Below are 22,326 nucleotides of genomic sequence, written 5' to 3' on the forward strand. Positions count from 1 at the left end.
GATATTTAACTTGTATATGATGCCAACAGATGTTTTTAGTCATGGACCTACATGGACAATCTCATAAGAAGCGAACAAGATGCTGTTTGAGGTTCAGAGGAAATATCCATCTATAAGATTATGTGGTATTATAGAAACTAGTAAAAGATTTTGTGAGATGATTTTTCTTAGTTTGGTTAACACACTTATCCCTTGCACCAAGAGGATGGCAAGTTTGGCCTACTCAAAACCACTTTGAGTTTTTTCTGTCTGGCTGACAGCCACTATTCAGGCAACTTCTGAAAAGGAGTGTGGAAAAGATCTTTGCTGATTCTCTTTCTCTTTTACATTCTATACTTCAGCTAATAAATAAATGCTTTTATGCTTAAACAAAATTTCTTCATCAAGGAAACATGTCTAGCATCGAAGTATTTCAATGACTTTATTGAAGCACACATGGAATGCTTTTGTTGGACTCAGAAGAAAATGATATTGGTTTCTCATCAGATGCAATATTCTAGGAACCAATATGCAGTAAGATTACTCAAGAAGAAGCATTGGATGCTGGATAGACCAATCATCTCCCGGAGGGATTGCAAATCCTTAGTTCCTAGAGGTCAACAAAATCGTTCTCCAATATGGTTGAATCACAGTTATATTAAAGTTGTGTTTTTATGATCATCTATGGTCATGAATTTTGCAGGAATAGTGACATGAATTGTGAACACATAGCTTGCATATTAATTGTATTTGCACAAATCGTGACATGTTATGTCAAAGCTGTGTTCTGTGAAATACTTAACACATCACCTAACAATAATTGCAAGTCCAGCTGTGGTCTAGTGGTATGACTATTTTGTCTGTTGACCTACTAAGATAAAAGCTTAGGACTATCAGGATGGCACCATATCCTAATTCTTCCACTTATCTTTACATGTTGCCATGAGTGGATGAGAGTATAGGTACGTGACAAAGAAGGAATGCAAATCTGAAACCTGAGATTTTCATGACCACCATACAGTATTTACTATGTAACTCTTCTCTGCTTGAATGTCAATATTTGTCACATAGAGCAAATTAAAATGACGTTGTATCTGCATGACAATCTTAGAATAATTAGCAGCATTCATTTGAGCTTCAACATTTCTTCTCATCACAGGTTATTTCCTGTAACTGATGCTGAGACCTAGTCATTGGCAAGATCACCTCTACATTTACTTCTCTTTCTGATAATTGCAGCATAGTTTCTCGAATTGGGATCAAATATTTGCAATCAATGATATTGCTGGGTGCACACGAACTTCAAGCTGGTGTTCTGCTGCTGTCTGGTTACATCAATGCGATACACAACTCTTGAGGTGGGCCTCTGATGATTTGTGGAATATGCACAAGAATGGACTCTGAATGGTTTGGTCCTGCTGATTTTGCTATGTACCAATCGACAACTGAAACAACACAGGACTATTGACCGAACGAACATACATCCTGATCAATAGGTGAGCGTCATGTCTCTTTCTAACTCTATTACCTAGTACCTCTGCAGGCATCCAAGTTCTCAGGGGAAATCATTCTCCCAGTGGCCTCGTGAGAAGTTATCTTGGACTAATTAGAGGATGCTGGTGGACCTTCGTTTGGGTCGAAACCTGCTTGCAAGGGTAGTCCTTACAAGATTTGGTAATTCTGCAATCTTTCTCTTATTTGGAAGTCTAGTTGAAAGGGAAAGGATTTGAAAGCATGTTAGTTTTATAGTACCAAATTGGGAGGGCATTTATTGAGTTATTCCCAAGGACATTAGATGTTCTGAATTGAACATCCTTTATCAGTGGAAGCGATGAGGATGAGACTTGGTACAACGATGAAGTTGCTCCTTTGTGACCTAAAAAATCAGGGTTCGAGTTACAAAAATAATTTTTTTAAATATTTAAAGATAAGACTCTGTATATTGTCCCTTCTTGGATCTTGTATTGGTGGGAGTCTCATGCATTGGGCATGCCTTTTTATTAGTGAAAATGATCAGACCCTGTGATTAACAAGCCAAAGTTGCTGCTGAAACTTTGATTGTTTCTTTCATGGTGTTCGTTATTTTATCCATTGATTATCTCTTTTACATGGGAAAAGTGGTAGGACCTATAGTCAAATGCAAGTTGACTAGCCATTGATGTGCTAAAACGTCAGGGAGCAATATGGGTTGCATTACCACAGTATATTGCTTGGAAATGAGTGGTCCACTGGTGTGACCGAAAAATCTGCACTATATGTTTTGAGTTGGGATACCATCAACCCCTGTATGCCTCAACTCTTATTAGTTGTTTTGGGTTGGTTAGATTAATTGAAATGAAATGAAATCATTATTAGTTGCATGAGAAGAATCACAAGCTCTTTTGCAGGTCACTTTGTTCAATCTAATTAGTTCTTACTATGAGTTTGGCAACTGAACAACTAACATGGATTTGTTGCACTTGTATTTAGTACTGGCACATTGTTTCTGATTGTTGATCAGCATTTTCTATTTCAAGGAGGAGATGGATCTTAAGAATTGATCACCTTCTTGCAAAGTAGTTACATGCCATCAATGGGGAACTAAACTGGACGAACTCCTTATTTGCTGTCTTATTTACGAGGAGTCTTGGGGCTCATTTTTCATGTTCTTATCTTGGTTATTTGTTCTAACCACATGAGCTTGTATCCTGTCTTTGCAGCGACCCATTGTCTCAAATTGAATCAAAATTTGAAGGTAATTTCAATTTTGAAGGTAATTTCATCATTACATCGTCAGGTATCAATCATCCTCTTTGGTTCACTACGCACTAAACACCATTAGTGATGATCTCGTGACTGATTAAAGTGAAGGTATCTTAATTGTTTAAAGTTATGAATTATGATAGTGGCATCATTGGATTCTCAGAATGTGGAATGCTATGAGGATGGTGGTAAAGCCAAACAGTAGGATGTTAGCATTCAGGCTTTCTTTCGAATATTGGCCTCCTTTCCGCCCACATCCCAATAGCAGCTGTCTCCCCTCTATCTGCTATGTGTGCAGGAATGCTCATGAAATATGCTTTTAAAAAGTTTTAAAGTTATGATGTATAGTTTTGGCCTATATTCCTTGGTGTTTTGGTAAGGTTGTCTTTTGCAATCTCCTATTTCTATTGAAGATAGTCTCTCTATCTGTTTTTTGCATACAAATGTTATCTCATTTTGATTCTTTATAGATCCTACATTTTGTACCTATTTTATAGTTCAATTAAATAAGTGAATTGATTAAGGATACATAATAAAAAAAACACAAAAAGGTTCTTCAATAGATTTGACTAGAACAGTCATGTCAAATCAGGGAGTCAAATTGTCTCCTGGCGACATTTGAGATGATGTCACTGTGGCTACTTTCTCTTGGTGGGACTTGGGACTCATTCCCTGCCATTTGGGATCAGACCCTACTCTTACAATCCACCAATCAATAACTGACATACATGTTTCTTTTCCATGACAAATTCTTCTCTTATATCTAGCATTACCATTCATGCCTGTTCATGGGTAGAGGCTAGGCTGGGGGTAAACAAGCTCATCATAGTATATGTAGAAGTGGCCCCCTTGTTCAACCCTACTACTAGTCTGATCCCACATCAAACAAAAAAAAAGGGAAAAAACTAGTCTGCATATTAAGCCTTTTGCTAAAATGTAGGTTCGGCAAAACATTTTTATTTGACTCTAAATTTGGACTGGCTCAGATGGGATCTCAAGTGCTTGCCACACTGTTATTTTTTAATTCATGGAGATGTTGATTTGTTATTGTCTTTCATGTCTATTGAAATACTCATCAAACAGATTTATGTATTGAGGAAATCAGGACTGATTAAACATGTAATTTATCTCCATATGTTAATTTAAATCATGAACCAGAGGTCTTGATTGCTTACAATGCTTATAATGTACTAATCACTCTGGTGTTTCTTCAGATTATTTTTGGTTCTTTTTGAGAATAATTTTCTCTGCCTTGAAAACTAATGTAATGAAATTATTTTCAAGAAACAAAAAGAATAAAAATAAAGTTATTTATTATGTTCTTTTTATTTTTTGTTTCAAAAACAAAAAAAGATATGCAATATTCATGAAAAAGAAGTGCATGAACTGTCAGTTTCTTGCCCTTCATATCTAAATAAAAGCTTGAGAGTGAAGAAGAAGATGATGCTGAACCATTCATGATTCTTAATCTTCATGCAAGTTTGTGAAAACTGCATGCCCTTTTCTTGTGCAGGGAATTTGTTCACCCAGTAAAGCAGCTCCTCCTCATCCTTTGCCACAACTACTGTCCTTGGAACCCTTGCCTTGAGCGTTTGTGTGGCACATTCTTATTGATCGAAGCCTCATTCTGATTCTTATGTTTCTGTACTTGAAATTTTTATCTCAAAATACAGCAGCAGCATCTGCTGAAGATGATTGAGAACAAATCAGATAGATTGTTAAAACCTTTTTAATATGAATTGGCTGGATTCTTATGCATTATTATTATATATATATTTTTAAGAAAAGATCCTCCCATCCTCTTCCAGCATGCAAATTAGGAATCTCTTACAGAGGAAGAAAAATAATATAAAGCATTTCATATCCAGTTTCATGGAGCATCAAATCCAAAGCAAATTATTAGTTTAATAGAGAGTTGAGATCATACGCCTCCTTTCGGACAGTAGGAATCTGGACACCCTATGACTTACTGATATACTCTGCTGAACGCACGAAGTCGTAATAATCCACAAGAAAAAGAACTCCTTTGAGCTAATAACATGATACTACTACAACACACTCGATCTTTATAGGCCGCAGCCGAGGTCAGTGGTTACCTAAAAGGCCGGGGAGAGTGGTTACCTAAAAGGCCGGGGAGAGTGGTTACCTAAAAGGCCGGGGAGTAGCCCGACACTGATGCCGGGCCTACGTGTCTGGGACCCACCCCGTGGTCAACCCGGCACCCTCTTACCGGGCTCGAGCTCCATTTATAGGGGGAGCCCACTCCGCCTCCCCTCTCCTCAACCCCAACCAACGCTATGTTCCATTCGTTCTCCTCCTCTAATGGCGACGGCAGTCTCCACCACCAGGTCTCCACCTCCTCCGTTCCTCATGGCCTCCTCCCTCTCCCCTCCTCTTCTCCTCCCGATTCGTCCTCCTTCCCCACCGGATGCTATCTCCACAGGAGCAGCAGCACCCACTCGCTGGCTTTCCACCACCACCTTTTGAAGTCCATAGACGCGCCGCAGCCGGCCTACTCGTCGTCCCCGTCCTTCTCCTCCTGCCCTGTGAGGCGGGTCGTCAGCACCGGCGACCTCCAGGTTGCCAAAGCCTCCATATTTCTCCGTTTGCATCCGTCGAGTTCTCACTTTGGATGGTTTCTGACGCCCAAAATCGAATCTTTGATAACAGCGGATGCATGGCGTGCGAGAGACTCCCAGGGTCCGGCGATACAGCGCGGAGGAGAGGAAGGAAAGGATCGAGAGATACCGGAGCAAGCGTAACCAGAGGAATTTCCGCAAGAAGATCACTGTGTGTAGCCATCCAATCCTGACGTTCATTTCGTTTTCCTCCATCAACGGGTTTGTTACTTCATGCTCCATCTCGGATTCCAGTACGCGTGCAGGAAGACGTTGGCCGACAGCCGGCCGCGAGTGAGGGGGCGGTTCGTGAGGAACGGCGAGACGGAGACGGAGGTTGAGACCGAAACAGAGGCCGCGGCGGGGAACAGTCTCGAATGCTTTAGATACGGCAACGACGAGCAGAACCAGAGCCGCAGCAGAATGGGCGGCGGTACTGGCGGCGAGTGGAGCAGTCAGTTGCAGACGGCGCTGGAGACGGACGAGGAACACGAGGACTACTACGACGAGGAACTCCTCTCCATCTTCGCCGACGTCTTCTCCATGGATATCCTCTCCTGATTGCCAAAGAGAATGACGCCTCGTGGCTGCAGCTCGAGGAGACCCTGTTCTTCTCGGTGACTCTTCCATTGAGTCGATGCCACTGGATTTGTCTCCTTCCATGTCGGGTTTGCCTTGCTTTTAAGAAAGCAAGGTTTACCAATAATTAAGAGTCAACGTTAATCTAAGGAGTCAATGGGAGCGATCCCTTCACAACCAGTAGAAGACATCTGAGTTGACCATGAATAGAAGACATCTCAGTTGATTGGAAGAAAAAACTAATTAATTTGGGAAAAGCTTAGTCATCTAAGATAACATAGTATCATAAATAAAAAATAATCAACTACACAAAACATCTAAGACAACATAACATCAGAAACAAAATTATCAACTACAAATGAGCACTCCATGGGAATCCAGTAACAAAACATATAATCATTTAAGACAACAAAGTAAATAAACAGTTTGTACGAGTTCAAATTATTCTGAGCAATCAACGGAAGCAACCCTTGACAATGAACATAAGCCATCCGAGCTGATTGGGAGAATAAAACATTTAATTTGGAAAAGGTATTGTCATCTAGGATAATATAGTATCACAAACAAAAATGGTCAACTACACAAGCACTACATTAGAATCCAGTAACAGAGCATAGGTGATGAATCCACAAAAATTCTCTCTTTGTGATGTTGACCAGGACTCAGCGCGAGTAGTTACAGAGCATAGGTGGTGAATCCACAGAAACTCTCTTTTTGTGATATTTAGCATGACAAAGCATGACAACTCAGTTCTCAGACCAAACTTGTTCACACTTTCAATTTCACCTACAAATAAACAGTTTGTATGAGTCAACATTAATCTGAAGAGTCAACGGGAGCAACCCTTGACAATGAACATGAGACATCCGAGCTGATTGGGAACAGAAAACATTTAATTTGATATAAGGTATAGCCATCTAAGACAACATAGCATTGTAAACAAAAATTGTCAACTACACATGCGCACTACATTTGAATCCAGTAACAGAGCATAGGTGATGAATCTACATAAACTCTCTTTGTGATGTTGAGCATGACAAAACATGGCTACTCAGTTGTCAAACCAAACTTGTTGACACCATCAATTTCACTTGCAAACAAACAATTTGTACGAGTCAACATTAATCTGAGTCAACGGGAGCAACGTTGACAATGAACAAAGGCATTTTAGTTGATTGGGAGAAGAAAACATTTCATTTGGAAAAGATAGTCATCTAAGATAACATAGCATCATGAATAAAAGTTGTCAGCTACACAAGAGCACTACATCGTAATCCAATAACAGAGAAAAGGTGGTGAATCCACAGAAACTCTCTTTTTGTGATGTTAAGTATGACAATGCATGGGAACTTGATTCTTAGATCAAAATTGTTGACACTATCAATTTCACCTTGCAAACAAACAGCTTGTATGAGTGTGTGAGAGTAGACTAAAGTGTTGAAGACATTGAACTAATGTTAATTATATTGCTAAAAGCAGAATACATCATTCTCCAAAAATTGGTAAAAACCTCATCGTATAAAACCTGCAATGTCAGGTAATCAGAGATTAATGGAAGACTATTTCATATTGTGACACTATATATTGTATGCAGAAACATGTTAATCTCAACCAACTGTTTACGATGTTACGATATGGATCAGGCAAGACTAAAATTGTTGAACTACCATGAACTAAGCATCTGCGAATCTAAATCTAATTGTCCAAGGACTACTGACATTATAGTGTAAAAAGAGGCACATATTGTAAGAGACAACAAAAGTCATGAACCGATAACACTCAAGGAAAAGAGCAACAGAACAAAGTAATTCATTTTTTAGCAATCTTGCTAAATGATCCTCCTGTCAATCTGGCAAACTATCATCTCAGGAAAGGTGTACTATGTTAGAACATGGAAATAACATTTATGACATTGAAGTAACAGAGTTCATCAGACCTGGAATTTATGGCATAGAGCACATACACATCAGAGAACCTTCAAGTCATTGGTGCTGTAGGATATAACTGAACCCATGCAAATTCCTCTTTGTAGCTTATACTTGATCCACAGGAAGCTGAACATGTATATACAGCAATGGTTCCCCAGTCAAGTGAATCAGGATCATTTCTCACACCAAAGTAAAAAAGCAACTGAGGCATGATCTGCAAACAGAACATGATTTATATAAGCAATTTAATTACTTGATATATTTAGACATGTGCGTTACAAGAAAGATTTTCTTTAAAAAATATCAAATTTACTGATATATCTACCCAAACATTATACAAGAAAGATGTCCACAATCTCTAATTCTTTCATAATACAGAAACAAAACATAGGAGTGACATCCCAGTTGAGATGATAGATGAAGATGAACCCACCTCACCACCATTCTTAAAAATGAATAATAAGTACCCCTCGTCTTTGTAGATATCATCTTCTGTTTGAATTCCTACCCAGTTGAACTACCAGAACAGTTCAATCCATCTACCAATCGACAAGTAATTATGTTCTACTTTCCATCCACTTCTTAAAACATTAAACATAGTACTGGGTAATGGGTATTCCATTGAGACTTCACAATATTACATTTCATAATAATTTAACATTCGAGTACCTATCTGAAATAGACATTTGATAAGTTTTAGAGACAACACATGGATTTAAAACAAACCTGGAATTCATAGCATATAGGGCCATTGCAGTAGTTGCATTTAGGAATATTTGCTACAGAGGGGCAGCCAATTGACAAAGGCCATAGTGGTTTTGCCTTAGGATCTCGGCAATATCTGTAGAATATTACAGAAGTTCAAAATTGACATATATCCTTCAGTTTTTTTGAAAAGGAAGTGATATTAAGATATAACAAATGATTACTGCTTGTGGGTATAAATTTGGAGCATATTGATACTGTGACACATGAAAATAACAGGAAAACAAATCCTGATAGAATTCTCCATTTTTTGAGCAGTCAACACAAATCTTACTGAAAAAGAGGCAGTGACATCTATGCCAGAAGTTTATCAGGTAGAAGAAAGTTAACTGTGCAGAACCAGGAACTTCATCATGAAACAATTTAACTCTTACCTCAACACTTGCTTAGGACATTTTGCAATTCGTTCTTGAAATGATGCCCAGGTCCTTTTATTTTCATCAGCCTTCACGAAACTATCACATCAAATCCAATGCATATTATCTGAAAAGAAGAGGTTATATTATAACTGTAATGAGAACAAACCTCAAACTTGTCCAACATGAACTGATATGAGTCATCTGTTTTCATATTTTTTGGCACCAATGATGTTGCACAATTATTATCTTCAAAAGCTTCCGTATCAAAAGCACATTCATCTTCTATGATAATCTCATATTCAGGCCATAGTGTACTGCAGGCAACTAAAACAACCAAACTATGTCAGTTGACATGGTGAAATAATCATATGAGAATAATACATCTATCTGACCTTTGCCCACAGCTGGAAGCCTATTGCTAGAGGAATCAGGACTTGAACTAGATGTTTCTGAGTAATTTACAATCTGACGACATTGATTTCGATGCCCTGACTTCCAATGCAAAGCCTGATATTTGAAAAGCAGAATAACTTACGATCAAGCAAAAAAGTATTTGCATAAAGAAAAACATCAATTCTGAGTACCTGATGTTTCTCAGAGCAGTAACGTGCTCTCCTACAACTACTACAAACTTTCTCCCCTTTCCATGTGCCACACCAAGAGCAAAGTGCAGCTACGAAAAAAAAAAACCACCATTAAAGCAAATATATATATAAATATTCAAGACAAAACAATATGGTGATCTTTAAAACTTAAATCGGTAACTTTTTCAATACAAGAAAGGCTGATAAAAGGGTAGTGAAACAGGCAGGCCAAGTATAATAATTTAGATCAAGAATGGGTTCTGGAACAGCAATATCGTATCAGTAGTATCATTTTGACTTTGTAGATTACTTAGAGGTACATAAAACTCGTTTTGTTCTCCATATTCTGCTATCTCTAGCTATTTATCAACTGGATATTATTCAACAATAAAATGGTCTTGATTCTTTATTCACTTCTTTTTCAAAATTATCTTCTATATAAATTGCAACATCAAGTGCAGCAACTACTGAGGTTCACGCTTTGGTATAGGAGAGCTTAGAACCTCAATGCACCTCGACCCTAACCAACATATGATATATTTACTGAAATAAAACATGAGGATTTTTTATTTGGAATTTTCAGTTTTTTTCTTCCTTATGGAGTATTCTTCCCTTCAAGTGAAGGTCATGGTTTTATGGTGTACTTCACTAAATAGTTCACTGCTATATTTCATGAGTCAATTTCTACATTTGGACTGTATGAGATGTTGGTGAACTGCTATATCTTGTGATTCCATTTCTGAATATACATATTATTAAAAGACTTTAATGATTATTGTAGAGTGTCAATTACCTCCAACAGTCAATGGTTTGTCAATGCCATCACGCTTTGGTGGCTCACTAGAGTAGAATGGATTGCATCGAGGTAATTGGCAACGGAAGACTTTCACACTTTGTAACCATTTCATAAACAAAGAAAAGAACATAAATAAATAGAAGTAACACAAGAGTTCGATTAGGAATAAGAAATCAGACAAAACGTTGAACCAAAATTAACAGAAAAGACCCAGAAAGCAAAAGCTTTACAAAAACACCACCACCTTCGACAAGGATTGTCTTCTCTGCGCTTCCACTGTTCATGCTGGTCCCGAAGAAGACATGACATGGATGGGCACATAAAAACATACAAGATCCGATGAAAAGTAGAAGACTCCTCAGAAATCGGTGCATAAATCTGCAAAGTTTGGGAGCCTTTCAATTGTTCATACTTCAATATGACCAGGTAAAGAAGAAAACAGAAAGAAAACAATGATTACCTGAAGAAGGAACTGAAGAGGCTCTCCACAAAAACCACATATTCGCGACTTCTCTTGTGGCAAATCCACTGGATCCAACCATGCCTACAAATAACAGACCTAATTATACACCCCAAACATTATAGACCGTGGATCTTTGTTGATGAATTGACCCCTACCGGAACACCTCCAGCTTTGCTTGGGAATAGATGGCGAAGAAGGAATTTAGGATTCTTGGGCTTTTCAACAAGACCTAGGGTTACATATTCCTCCACTTCTTCCTCTTCATCTCCATCATCTACATCCTCCAATTCAAATTCTTGATCACCTTCTTCATCAAGATTAGTTTCTTGAAGCGATTTCATGTCATTCATGTTGGAACCCATCCAACCGGAGCAACCTAGTGCAGTCTACGAATACGAATAAGCCGGTTGATGATCAAAAGAAGCAACAGCATCGGAAAACCAGAAACAAGAGAAAGTAAAGAACGAATGTACTCTAGTCATAAATCCCCATATACAAAAGCAGCTAAGTTTTGATCAACATCTTCAACAATATACACAAGAACATATGCAAGATGACCTACAAACGGTTTCTTGAAAGAAACCCCAAAAGAAACAAAGAAAGAATCTACTACACCCCATAGGTTCCCGTACCCAAAGATTGCTAATTTTAATCAACATCTTCACAAATTATATACAAGAAAACATACAAAAGTCTTCTTTTTGTAAGAGCTAAACATACAAAAAGAAAAGATTCTGAGTCCGGTATCGATATTGGTCGGCGTACCGTACTTTCCCGATCAGAGAGAGAGAGAAAGAGCAGACGGGGAGGACGAGGAGGAGGAGGAGACGCGTAACAATAGGAAGAGAAGGATACAGCGATGCGGACGGGGAGACACGGCAGAGACGCAGACGAAGAGACACGGATAAGGCGACTGAGGAGGTGACGGCGGAAGAGGAGAGGCGGCAGCGGGGGAAAAAGAGGCGGCAGCGGAGTACAGAAAGACGACACTCCGATCCCCTTGGATCGGACGGTCCAAAATCTACAATCACCCGATCTGACGGTTTTGCTCAAGAGTTCAATCCGCAAGTGAAGTAACCGGAAGGCAAGCCGGGTCGTCAGAGCCACTCGGTGGGTTGGAGACTCGGTTCGGCTCGGCTCGGCTCGGCTCGGCTCGGCTCTCCCTATATAGCAAATACGATAGGGTGTTGTATTACGTCGCTTCCTTGCGCTGCTCATTTGGGGACGCGCGTTAGGGTTTGAGTTAGGGTTGTTTCTACTCGTCTCTCCGTCTGCGGGCAAAGCGCGCGTAAATGGAGGAGATCACGGACGGCGTTAACAATCTCAGCGTCACCGCCGATTCCTACAAGAAGAACCGCATCCAGGTCTCAAACACCAAGAAGCCCCTCTTCTTCTACGTCAATCTTGCCAAGGTACGAAACTCCCGATTCTGCCGTCAATTCTAAACCCAACCCTAAACTTTTGCTTCGTCGATGTGGGAGTTTGCTGAGAAGAAATTTCTTTTGCCCTGCGATTTATAGGAATGAATGTTGTGGTAACGCTATTACACTATTGGTTGCAGAGGTACATGCAGCAACACAATGAGGTGGAGCTTTCGGCTCTTGGAATGGGTATCAATTCTTTGTTCTCCCACCGACCTCTGTAATATTTAAAAGTTCTATTTTTTATTTTGTCTAGCGAATAATTAAACCTACTAATTCATTTGACGGCTTTTATAATCTTCAAAGTTGCAGATTTGGACTTTGTTAATGTTCAAAGGGTGTTAGAGTAGATGATTTCTTTGCTCAAGCCTAGATTTTTTAATGTGTATTATTCTTAATTATGTGCACCATATATTATGCCTGTGGTTCTTATTGTATGCATCAAAAAAGAGAAAGTGGATTTGTCATAGCGGTTTCTATCATGCTTTTGCAACTCAATGTTTCTTTTTTTTTATGATTTCATTTCTTATATTTCCATGTTTTATTAAATGTGTGGGTACTTGCATGTACAATGTTCTAAAAGGTGGCCCTAGTATAGGGGTTATTAGGTACCACATAGTGCATGAGAGATATGTGGTGCATATGCAGGCACGTATGCTATTAGATATTGTAATATAAAAAAATATAATCTAGTATCGGCCAAGAACATATGCAATATTCAATCATGTTGTGATGCACGACCATGCTTTATGCTATTTAAGTAATGTTGTATTAGAAATGATACAAATAAGCATAAACGACATGATTATTAGATATCCATGATTATGGAGAATGCATTTGTGGTTGCATGGGCATCTACATATGCAGCTGCGCCAACCAACGTATATGCAGAACCATTCTTTTTGAACTTTGTATCCTACTGTTATGAATGAGTAGGTGATACAAAATGGTGTGCATATACTCATGTTGCATGTGTCACATGTTGGGCATCTGTGCCATTGAACTACTGTTATGAATGAGTAGGTGATACAAAATGGTATGCATATGCTCACATGTTGGGTATGCATATGCTCACGTTGCATGTTTCACATGTTGGGCATCTGTGCCACTGAAGTTGTGAAGTGCGTGTTGTTAATTTGAAGCTTTTGAAACATCGAGGACAAATGAGGATCAACTATCAGTCCAAGCATTTGGAATGAACACTATAGCTTCTAAAGCATCTTTTAGTTGTCTTCTTTACAACAGGAAATCTTGGTCTTAGGTCTTGCATTTGGTGATTTTCAGTTGTAAATCATCCTTTATTGTACTGTTTCAATGGTGCATCATGTTTGACTGCTTGACTAGTACGACAACAATAACAATGTGTTTCAATTATTTTTGACTGGTTGACTTGTTAAATATTCTGTTACATATTTTAAATTACCATCAAATGAAGCAGATGCCCCTGAATTGTTCATTGGTGAGATATAGGGATTTGAATGTTTTCATTCTGTAGTCTGGGATCCTATGGGATATCCATGTTATTAGGATTCAATGAAAGTGAGACCAAAAACTACTGCAGGATCCTACATTTTACCTCAAATATGGTTTAGTTCTTTGATGGTTCCCTTACCACCAACAGTTGCCTTAAAGGCTTAAACTATTCTTTTTCACACCATATTTGCTCCAGTATTATCACCAACAATACATTTTGAGCAGAGTTGATAACATCTTGCTATGGTGTGCAATTTTGATTAAAGATTCATGCTTCCTGCTTCACACACAAACACACACACACACACAACCTACACATTTGCTTAAACTACATTAATACTGACCACCTAACAATCTTCTTTACAGCCATTGCAACTGTAGTCACCATTGCAGAGATTCTAAAAAATAATGGTCTTGCTGTTGAGAAGAGTAAGATACAATACATTTTTGTCTTACCTTTTGGATTATATATTTCATAAAGCTACCCATGAGTTGGACACTAATTGCTCTGTGATGAAAAAAAAAAAAAATCTTCAGAGATTATGACATCTACTGTTGATGTGAATGATGAATCAAGGGGGCGGCCATTGCAGAAAGCAAAGGTACGACTTCAGTGAATTACAACCCAAGTTATAATAGTATTGATTTTGAGTCTCTCTGCTCAGATTGAGATATTGCTGGGTAAAACTGAAAAGTTCGACGAGTTGATGGCTGCAGCGGCAGAGAAAGAGGCAGGAGACGGTGAGGAGCAGAGCTGAAAGAATGAATACTTGCTCTAGTTTTTGGGTGGGCAGGAGAGTCTTGTTAGTTATTAGCTGGACTATTCCTATGAATTAAAGAGCACTATTTGTTTTCCCCTTCATTTTCTGATTCTAGATGTTGTAGATGCCGTTGGAGTGAAATTTGTTTGGATGTCATTTTAACCGTTCTTTATCAGCCTTATGGCATCATAGTGTTCATTGTCTGGATTATGCTTGTTGGAGTTATTTAAAATATTGTGTTTATAAAGAATACAATATAAATGTTGGTTTCATGCTTCAACTTGAATTGAGAAACCTAATTTTTATCAGTCGTGTGAAAACCAAGAATCATTGGTTTGGTGCCGTATCTGTGTCGGTGACCTGGTTAGAATATTAATGTATCGATACATAGTATAACGGTATATATATTATGGTGTTTCAAAGATGTGGTGAGTGCTGATTCCCTGAGGTGGAGACAAAAAGAAAAATAGGAAGTGGTGATGGAGGATAGTAGTGACAGTTAAAAATAAGGTAGTGTTCGAGGCGGGGATAGTAATGACAGAAAAATAAGGTAGTTTTCGAGGAGGACTAGATGGTTTGTTTAAGTTGTACAGTATTCTTATTAGTTGTAAAAGGTTCCTTACGGGTTAAAAAAAACGTTCAACTCAAAATTCATAAAAGTTCACTTAAGTTTTCAGACAGTATCCTAAAGGCTTATCCAGTCATGTGTCACCTGGGTAATTCTTAGGTATTGTGTTGACTGACACTCTGTACTATGGAGCTATAAAACCTTCAACATGATTGTTTAGATGGTCTGTTTTTAAATAATTTTACTTCTGATTGATTATTACACACAACTTTAACTTGAGTTTATAAGCCTAAAACGATCACAAAAGGTGACCAAAAATAGGGTTGCCAAACCTACCGTAAGTCCTCTATATGTTATGCAAAGCATGAACAAAACTGAAAGATATGAATATACATGAGCATTACATCGAATACATTATTTATAGTTTTGTATGTGATATTCTCCCCCGCTTATTCTTTTGACGCCCTGGTCGAAGTCTTTACGGATGCTACATCTTCTCGCATTTATTGAATCTTTAATTTTTTGTTCTAGTTGCACTTTGTCACTATTGTTGAGTAGTCAAACTTTGATCCGTCATGCTACTTCAAATCACCAATAACTCTTACTTTGGTATGGAGTCGACCGAGTTGTGTTAATCCTTATTGGTTTCTGTTAATCCTTCAGATCAAGGAAAAACCATTCTTTGTTATGTACCAGTCTCCTAAACGTCTTATGTCGCTTGTGTTGGGTGGATGTCTATTAAAGTTTTAATGAGTATTTCCTCGCAAACTTTGAAGTTTTTTGAGATTTTTCCTCACAAAATTTGTCTATTAATTCCTCTTTTACTTGGTTATCGCCTTCAAATAGGTTTGCATCACCTTCACTTATGATTGAAATTTTGTTAGAAAATGAAGCAGACAATCTATTCTCGATAGCATCGATCATCATTAGTGAGGATTTGACAATTATTATCTTTCATTAAGTTTCTTCGAATGATATTTGAAAAGCTCCTTTATTGGATAAATAGGAGAACTGGAGTATTCAATTATTTCCATTCTCTTAAGAGTTGGGAAGGTAAAGATTACACTAGTTTGCCAACCTCCTCGAGGGTCGTACTCCATGTATCGAGCTAGTTACTAACTATTGTCTACTCTTTGCTCACACTTTTGAAGCACGCAAAGTGTTTGCACTTCTTGCGTTAAGTTAACCACTGCGATTCGCTTTCTTATTGTCATCGAACTTTTGGAATACAAGAAATTTTGCCCGAAAAGAGCAAAATTTTGCCCCAACTTGAAATAAGTCACAAATAGTTTTAGTTGCTTCTAGGATTATACTGTCTTCTCCATAATTTCTATTGCTTACTTCTTTGAGTAGCAAACGACCCAAAATCCTTTCGACTCTTCTACCATATAGATTCGTTCTTCCTTGCTCCTTGGTTGATGGAAATACATACTATAACTCCTATGCATGACCTTCGCCTTAGTTCCTATGCTCACGTCGATTATGTTCTCCTTTGCTTCCTTGATAGCAACAATCGCTTACTCAGCTTTTTCATTTGATTTGTTTGGCTCTCTTAAGCGAATATAAGCTTTGGAGCAGTTCAACTCTTACGTCGCTCCGATTATACCTCTATATGATTAAGCCCTCCCATAAAACTTACTAATACTTGCACTCAGGAATTTTCTCTCGGTAGTACATAAAACCCACGTGCTAATGACTAAGGTTTTTATTCGATATAAAATTCAATACATGCACGAAAGACCCGCCTTTGTAGTATCATAGTATTCACTCATTGAATTCATAGCCTTTTATATTATTTACTAAAGTGGAGCTCCCAGTAACTCCCAATTATACCTCCATACGATCAAGTCCCTTGCGGGACTTCTCTTGTGTGTGTCGTATATCATCTCTTGGTGATATCTCTATTACATTCTGATCTTTGTATGATAAACTCAGACTGTGACATTCAATGTGTGGTCTTTACTATCACATCGTAGAGCCTCCGTTATATTCGATTATGCTTGCTTCTTTGGCAATCGACCTTCATTCACCTGCTTTCGGGTTATACCTGGATGAAGTATAGCTCTAGGATAGCTCATCGCCTCGTAGCTCTCAAAGTCCACTGACTTCACTAAAGTTTGTGTGCCATTATTTGAATCCTGAGTCTCTAGATACCACTTCTTTCATGATAACTCGAATAATAACACTATGACATATTCTTCAAGAGTGCTCACCTCTGCATCATCTTATCCCGTGCCAAGGTCTTATGACCCCAACTTCGCCTTCGCAAGTTGAGTTGTCTTAGTTCCTTCGTTAAATGTTTCACCTAGATAAAGTGTATGCACCTCGAAGCTCTCTTCCACTTTAGCACTATATAGGTTGAGTCCACTTTATCAAAATGAGGGACCCATTGAATGATATGATCTTACTCTTGCATCTATAATAATTCATATCCTTGACCTCTATCTAGGGAAAGCTTTGTGCCTTCGCTTTATATTTCATTTTCTATATCGACTCCCTTCGTATGGCCTGAGCACTTCATCAAGTTCCAACCAAGTTACTCTACTTCTCAATTTACATTAAGCTGATGATAGCTTTCGCACTTACAATTTTATGGATTAGCCCTTCGTTCAGTTCGATTTTCACATCGACTCTATGTATCTTTGTTTGGTATTGTTTTGAGTCGCTCTTCTCCTTTGATTTTGTAATACATCCACCAATATATTACCTCATTTATCGCTAGAAGTTTTTGGTCTGACTTGTGCACAAGAGCCCTAAAAGTTTAGGTCTAAGTGAACCTATTTAATGGGTTGGAGCTGACCGCTCGATGCTAGATGGATAAGCATGTCCTTCACTAAAAACTGAAATTACAGTGTGCCCAAAGCTCAGTGAACAAAGTCGGTGTTTTGGTTTTTTTGTAGTTTTATATGCTTGATTAATTTTGTAAGGGTGTTTGTCATCTCCATGCCTCGTTTAAATGTTGGCGTAGAGACTTGGAGGCACCACCCGCTTTACTTTGTGAACTGGAGAGACCGTCGTTTTAGCTACACGATTAATCAGAAAACCTGCATCTCGGAAGGCATTTAATTATACACAGAAAAGGGAAGAAACAGAAGAAAAAGGAACTGTTCATCGGTAGTACATCCAATCTTGAACTTAATCAGAAATGACACTCTACGATGATCACAAAATTCCTCTTATCTTCTAAAGATGCCAAAATCCATAAACAAGAATGACTTGTTCAGTTCATCCATAACATCTTCATATATCTAAAACTTTGCTGACCTTTTCAGATGCAAAAATATAATCTCTTAGTTCTAATGTAAAACATAAAAAGAATAATTGTAAGAGCAAGACAAGAAACAAAAGGAAAACGGCTCCACGTGAGAAGCTCCATCAACAGTTCCAAATAAAAATATGGCTTGAGATCTCACTCTTCATTCATGGCTTCATCCTCTTTGTTAGAAAAATCTGCTGGAATTATGCATCCTCCTCGTCGATTAAAATCTTTTTGCAAGCCTCATAGCACATAAATGAGATCCCTGCAGCAGGCACCAGCTTCATCCAGCTTGGCCCCAACCCTTTGTACAGCCCCCCAATTCCTTCCTTTTCCAATATGCTCAAGAAAGCATGAAGCATATTCTTGTAGACCTGCCTGCCACCCACAGCTCCGACTTGCATATGTTTCCGAGCAACTTCAAGTGGGAAGGTTGTGCCACTCGAAATGGCACCGGCCGCTGAACCAATCAGAAGAGTGGCGATGCTGCCTATTTCCTCTGTCTCGAATGTCTTTCTGTAGAATTTCTTTAGGGACTCGTAAGCGAAGTAGTTTGTAGCTGCATATGGCATGACTCCTATGAGACTCGGAGTCAGACCTCTGTACAGTTCTGAGGGACCCTCCTCACATACAATTTTCAGGAATGCGTGTAGAAGATTGTCATAGACATCTCTCTGCATGAATGGTAGAAATCAGACAAAAATTGTATGTGCAACATTAACATTCCTCGGAGGGCTTCACTGACCTGTATGGTTAGTCGAGTCTTGAGTAATTCTAAAGGATAAGTGCAGAGGGTTGAGCTGACTCCAGCAAATGCCCCAGCAACTAGCGAGGAGGGGACAGGAAGTTTTGGAGGTTTCCCATCCTTGGGGGTTAAAACCTTCTTAGCTGTATCATAAGCAAATAACTGCCAGGAGAATGACAAAGTTTGATAACTGTAGAAATAAGGATCATGTTGCAAGACACAGGATAGAACATGACAAAAGGAAACGATGATCAGATAATAGTATACCATAACTTAACCATGTTCAACTATCAATGGCTAGGAACCACACAAGATGACTACCAGAGACCAAATATAGATGCAACATCATATTATCATTATATTTAAAATGTGCACAATCTTACAGTCAATTAAAAACAAGGTGGTGAGAATTGGTTTGCATATACACTTGCTCATCAACAAAACTTTGGTTGATCAGCTGTAGACTTGCAAGCCTATGTAAACTACATTGCTTTCACAGTCTTGTTGTCATGACACCAAACCAAATATTAGACAAAAAATTGTTCGGAGTACGGATATTCATGGTTCAGCTTCCAGAGAGATGACCTATTTTCTTGAACTGAACCAAATCTTTTGGTCAAAAAATTCCAAGTCTGGAACTGAACCAATTGAACCTGAAAACCAAGGTAATGATTGGCGCACTCCAACAGGTTGGTAATTGGTTATCTGGTTATCACATATCTTAATCATGGGAGGTGCAACTTGAAAAACCCAAACCTTAAAGCTCTTCCACAGTGGAGATTTTGAAGTTAAAATAAAAACAAATAACTCGAATGAAGATTGGAGAGATCAAAATCCTAGCTTACATAATAGACATTGCAATTTAAAAAATGCCACGACAGACAAAATTAACTAAAAGATTGCAACAACTTCATATGAGTCCAGTGAATCTAATTAATAGAAACATCAGCACAAGAAATCTCTTGTCCTTTTCCAGAAATCTTTAATGAGAGAAAGCACAAAATAGAGCTAATAGCATACAACATAATCAACCATAACACAAGGCTATAAACTCTCATGGAAAAAAAAATAGAAATAAACTACCCAGAAATAGTATGATATCTAAGACCTGGAAACAACTATAAACTAAGAAGGAATACGTTATAAACTTATAACATTCAATTACCTCTATGGCCTTGCTTGGTGCAACACGGATGACATTGACAAAATTACCACGGAATAGTCCCTTCCAACCCTCTGTCTCCATAATAGACTGGAAGACTTCCGTTGTCGAGTTCCCATTGCTTCCGACCATAAGATGTGTCCTGATCGTTTCCAACGGTGCAACTGCAGTCCGTGACACTGCCCCAGCAATTGCTCCACTGATCAACCTTCTGAAGTGCAGGTTCCCAATTCTAATCCTTGCTTTCAGCCCACCTTTCTTCTCTTTCTTATTAGCCACCACTTCTGCTATGACATTAGTCGCTTCTGCTGCCGGCTCGGCAGGAGTCCCCAGAACACGATACCCAACATCTGGGGAAACATACTTCACATAGAGATCAGTCCCAGGCACGTTTACACTGTTATCACTGGGGTTAGGAGGATTAGGAGAAACCCCAAAGCCGACTCCCATCTGTCCAACACTCGCAAACAAGCCACCGGAGGGGTAAAATCCCTCGTTCCATGAAAAGCCCAGCTCTGGAAAGGGGAGGAAGAAGACGTCACTCTTATTCTCAACCGCTTGCAACCTCTTATCCGCCATTCCTATCACAAGTACAGCTCGGAATCGAATTTATGATTACAGATTCACGGCACCATATCCATCTCTCTTGAAGCTGTCAGGCAGTTGACGTAAGGCAAAGAATTGACAGCAAAGTAGCCGCTTTTCAGCAATCCTGCATCGAAAAGCAATGAAATCAACAGATATAACCGATACAAGAATAAGATCGAGGTAAGTGAACAGAAAAAGGATATCGTTAGGATTACAGCCAAAAAAATAGCTTCCAGCGAAATCCATCGCTGTGCAGAACCAAGCGAAACACGGCATGAACAAAAGAAATCGGATAGGCGATGAACAACAAAAAAAAACAAACAAACAAAATCTGTCAACTGAAGACAAAGCGGCCGGGATTCAGACAGAGACACCGCTTTCCTTTATGGGATAGTCCCGAAACCAAACTGACAAAGAACAAACCAAAAATATCGATCTTTAACCGAGGGATAATCATGAAAAGGCGCTTAAACCGCACAGATGCATGAAAAATAGCAAACTTTACCTGAAAGCTCCACCGAGACAATCCAACAGATGGCGAACTCAGGGAGAGCAAAAGAATCACGCCTTTCACAGACTAAAGCCCCCACCACTCCCCTCTTCTCGTAGTACCGTCAAATCCCTCCCGCTCCCGTCGACAACGCTGTGGAGCGGCGGGCGATAGAAGCGAAGAGGGGCTTCCCCTCCGCTACTCTTCCTGGGCCTCTCCCCACGGCTCGTTCCCCCATTTTATCCCCTTCATCGTGGGTTAAAGCAAAGACAGGCATCAATACTTTCCCACACGCCCGTAAATGCCCTCACCATGCTATCTTATTCACGACCTTTAGTGGCATCCATGAGGAGCAGAGCCAGGGGCATAATTGTAATTTTATATTATACTAAACGTTAAGTTAAGCGTCTTTCAATATGACCAAATTGGCCCCTCGGAAACAACAACTAGAGCTTTTGAATGGGGGCGAATTAGTATTTCTACTCTTTTTATAAGGGTATATTAGGACTCTAATCTAATAATCCACAAAACCAAAGAATACTTGAAATAAAAAAGAAAAATTATATATTACACTATATTGTTGATTATTGGAATTGGGAGAGCCAAAGTGGCCGAAGGTGTTAACCAATTTGCATCCACAGAGATGCATTTATGGTGCACAATATATTGGAGGAAGAATAATTTGGATGCTTTCATTGAGAGCCATCAATTTGTTGAAGTGACCATATATTCTTTGCTTCTTGGCTATACAAGTTGCATAGTATAGTCATCAAGTGAATAAAGTGCATCCAAGAGAGACTCAACAATCTCAACTTGATTTAGAATTCATTGGTTTGACCACCACACTAAGAAATTTAATAATTAGAATGATAACATTATTATAAGGGAAAAGCTCTTTCATAAAAAGATTGTCTTTTATGACTCCACTCCAATTGTTTTTTTTGTGAATCCAGATTATCGAACAGGAGAATATTTTCAAAATATTCTTCGGATATTCTCTTATTCGTCCATTTTTCGAAGCTCCAATTCTCGAGCGTAATTAACTCTCT

General features: G+C 38.8%; 4 protein-coding genes and 1 long non-coding RNA gene across 7 annotated transcripts in view; 3 read left to right on the plus strand and 2 right to left on the minus strand.

Moving 5' to 3' along the window:
- LOC135614384 (uncharacterized) overlaps positions 1-3,079 on the plus strand; it is a 4,602-nt gene extending 1,523 nt beyond the window's left edge. The window contains exon 2 of the long non-coding RNA XR_010487522.1: positions 1,219-3,079. This is a non-coding gene — a long non-coding RNA (uncharacterized LOC135614384). The remainder of the gene's footprint in view (positions 1-1,218) is intronic.
- Positions 3,080-4,656: 1,577 nt separating this feature from the next.
- On the plus strand, positions 4,657-6,098 carry LOC103987006 (zinc finger protein CO3). Its single transcript, XM_009405180.3, has 3 exons — positions 4,657-5,300; positions 5,392-5,511; positions 5,595-6,098. Exons 1-3 carry the CDS (start codon positions 5,019-5,021, stop codon positions 5,898-5,900), a joined length of 708 nt encoding a protein of 235 aa, XP_009403455.2. The 5' UTR covers positions 4,657-5,018; the 3' UTR covers positions 5,901-6,098.
- Positions 6,099-6,294: 196 nt separating this feature from the next.
- Positions 6,295-11,911, minus strand: LOC135581920 (uncharacterized). 3 transcript variants are annotated; one of them, XM_065111720.1, is made up of 12 exons: positions 11,579-11,911; positions 10,969-11,189; positions 10,811-10,894; positions 10,595-10,728; positions 10,348-10,445; positions 9,555-9,643; positions 9,363-9,477; positions 9,137-9,294; positions 8,986-9,056; positions 8,573-8,687; positions 7,855-8,060; positions 6,295-6,704 (listed from the first exon to the last, which is right to left on the minus strand). In XM_065111720.1, exons 2-11 carry the CDS (start codon positions 11,173-11,175, stop codon positions 7,896-7,898), a joined length of 1,236 nt encoding a protein of 411 aa, XP_064967792.1. In that variant the 5' UTR covers positions 11,176-11,189; positions 11,579-11,911; the 3' UTR covers positions 6,295-6,704; positions 7,855-7,895. The 3 variants fall into 3 exon arrangements, with proteins under 3 accessions (XP_064967792.1, XP_064967790.1, XP_064967791.1); XM_065111718.1 differs by having other exon boundaries at positions 10,969-11,199; positions 11,534-11,911; XM_065111719.1 differs by having other exon boundaries at positions 10,969-11,199; positions 11,579-11,848.
- A 32-nt stretch (positions 11,912-11,943) lies between these two features.
- On the plus strand, positions 11,944-14,748 carry LOC103987007 (uncharacterized protein At2g34160). The gene is made up of 5 exons (XM_009405182.3): positions 11,944-12,225; positions 12,375-12,423; positions 14,074-14,136; positions 14,245-14,309; positions 14,373-14,748. Exons 1-5 carry the CDS (start codon positions 12,106-12,108, stop codon positions 14,463-14,465), a joined length of 390 nt encoding a protein of 129 aa, XP_009403457.1. The 5' UTR covers positions 11,944-12,105; the 3' UTR covers positions 14,466-14,748.
- Positions 14,749-18,195: 3,447 nt separating this feature from the next.
- On the minus strand, positions 18,196-21,497 carry LOC135614385 (adenine nucleotide transporter BT1, chloroplastic/mitochondrial-like). The gene is made up of 4 exons (XM_065111721.1): positions 21,293-21,497; positions 20,203-20,911; positions 19,038-19,199; positions 18,196-18,966 (listed from the first exon to the last, which is right to left on the minus strand). Exons 2-4 carry the CDS (start codon positions 20,776-20,778, stop codon positions 18,496-18,498), a joined length of 1,209 nt encoding a protein of 402 aa, XP_064967793.1. The 5' UTR covers positions 20,779-20,911; positions 21,293-21,497; the 3' UTR covers positions 18,196-18,495.
- Between the last annotated feature and the right edge of the window lie 829 nt (positions 21,498-22,326).

The sequence above is a fragment of the Musa acuminata genome, chromosome BXJ2-6, assembly GCF_036884655.1.
Source record: "Musa acuminata AAA Group cultivar baxijiao chromosome BXJ2-6, Cavendish_Baxijiao_AAA, whole genome shotgun sequence".
In the NCBI taxonomy this organism is placed as follows: Eukaryota; Viridiplantae; Streptophyta; class Magnoliopsida; order Zingiberales; family Musaceae; genus Musa; species Musa acuminata.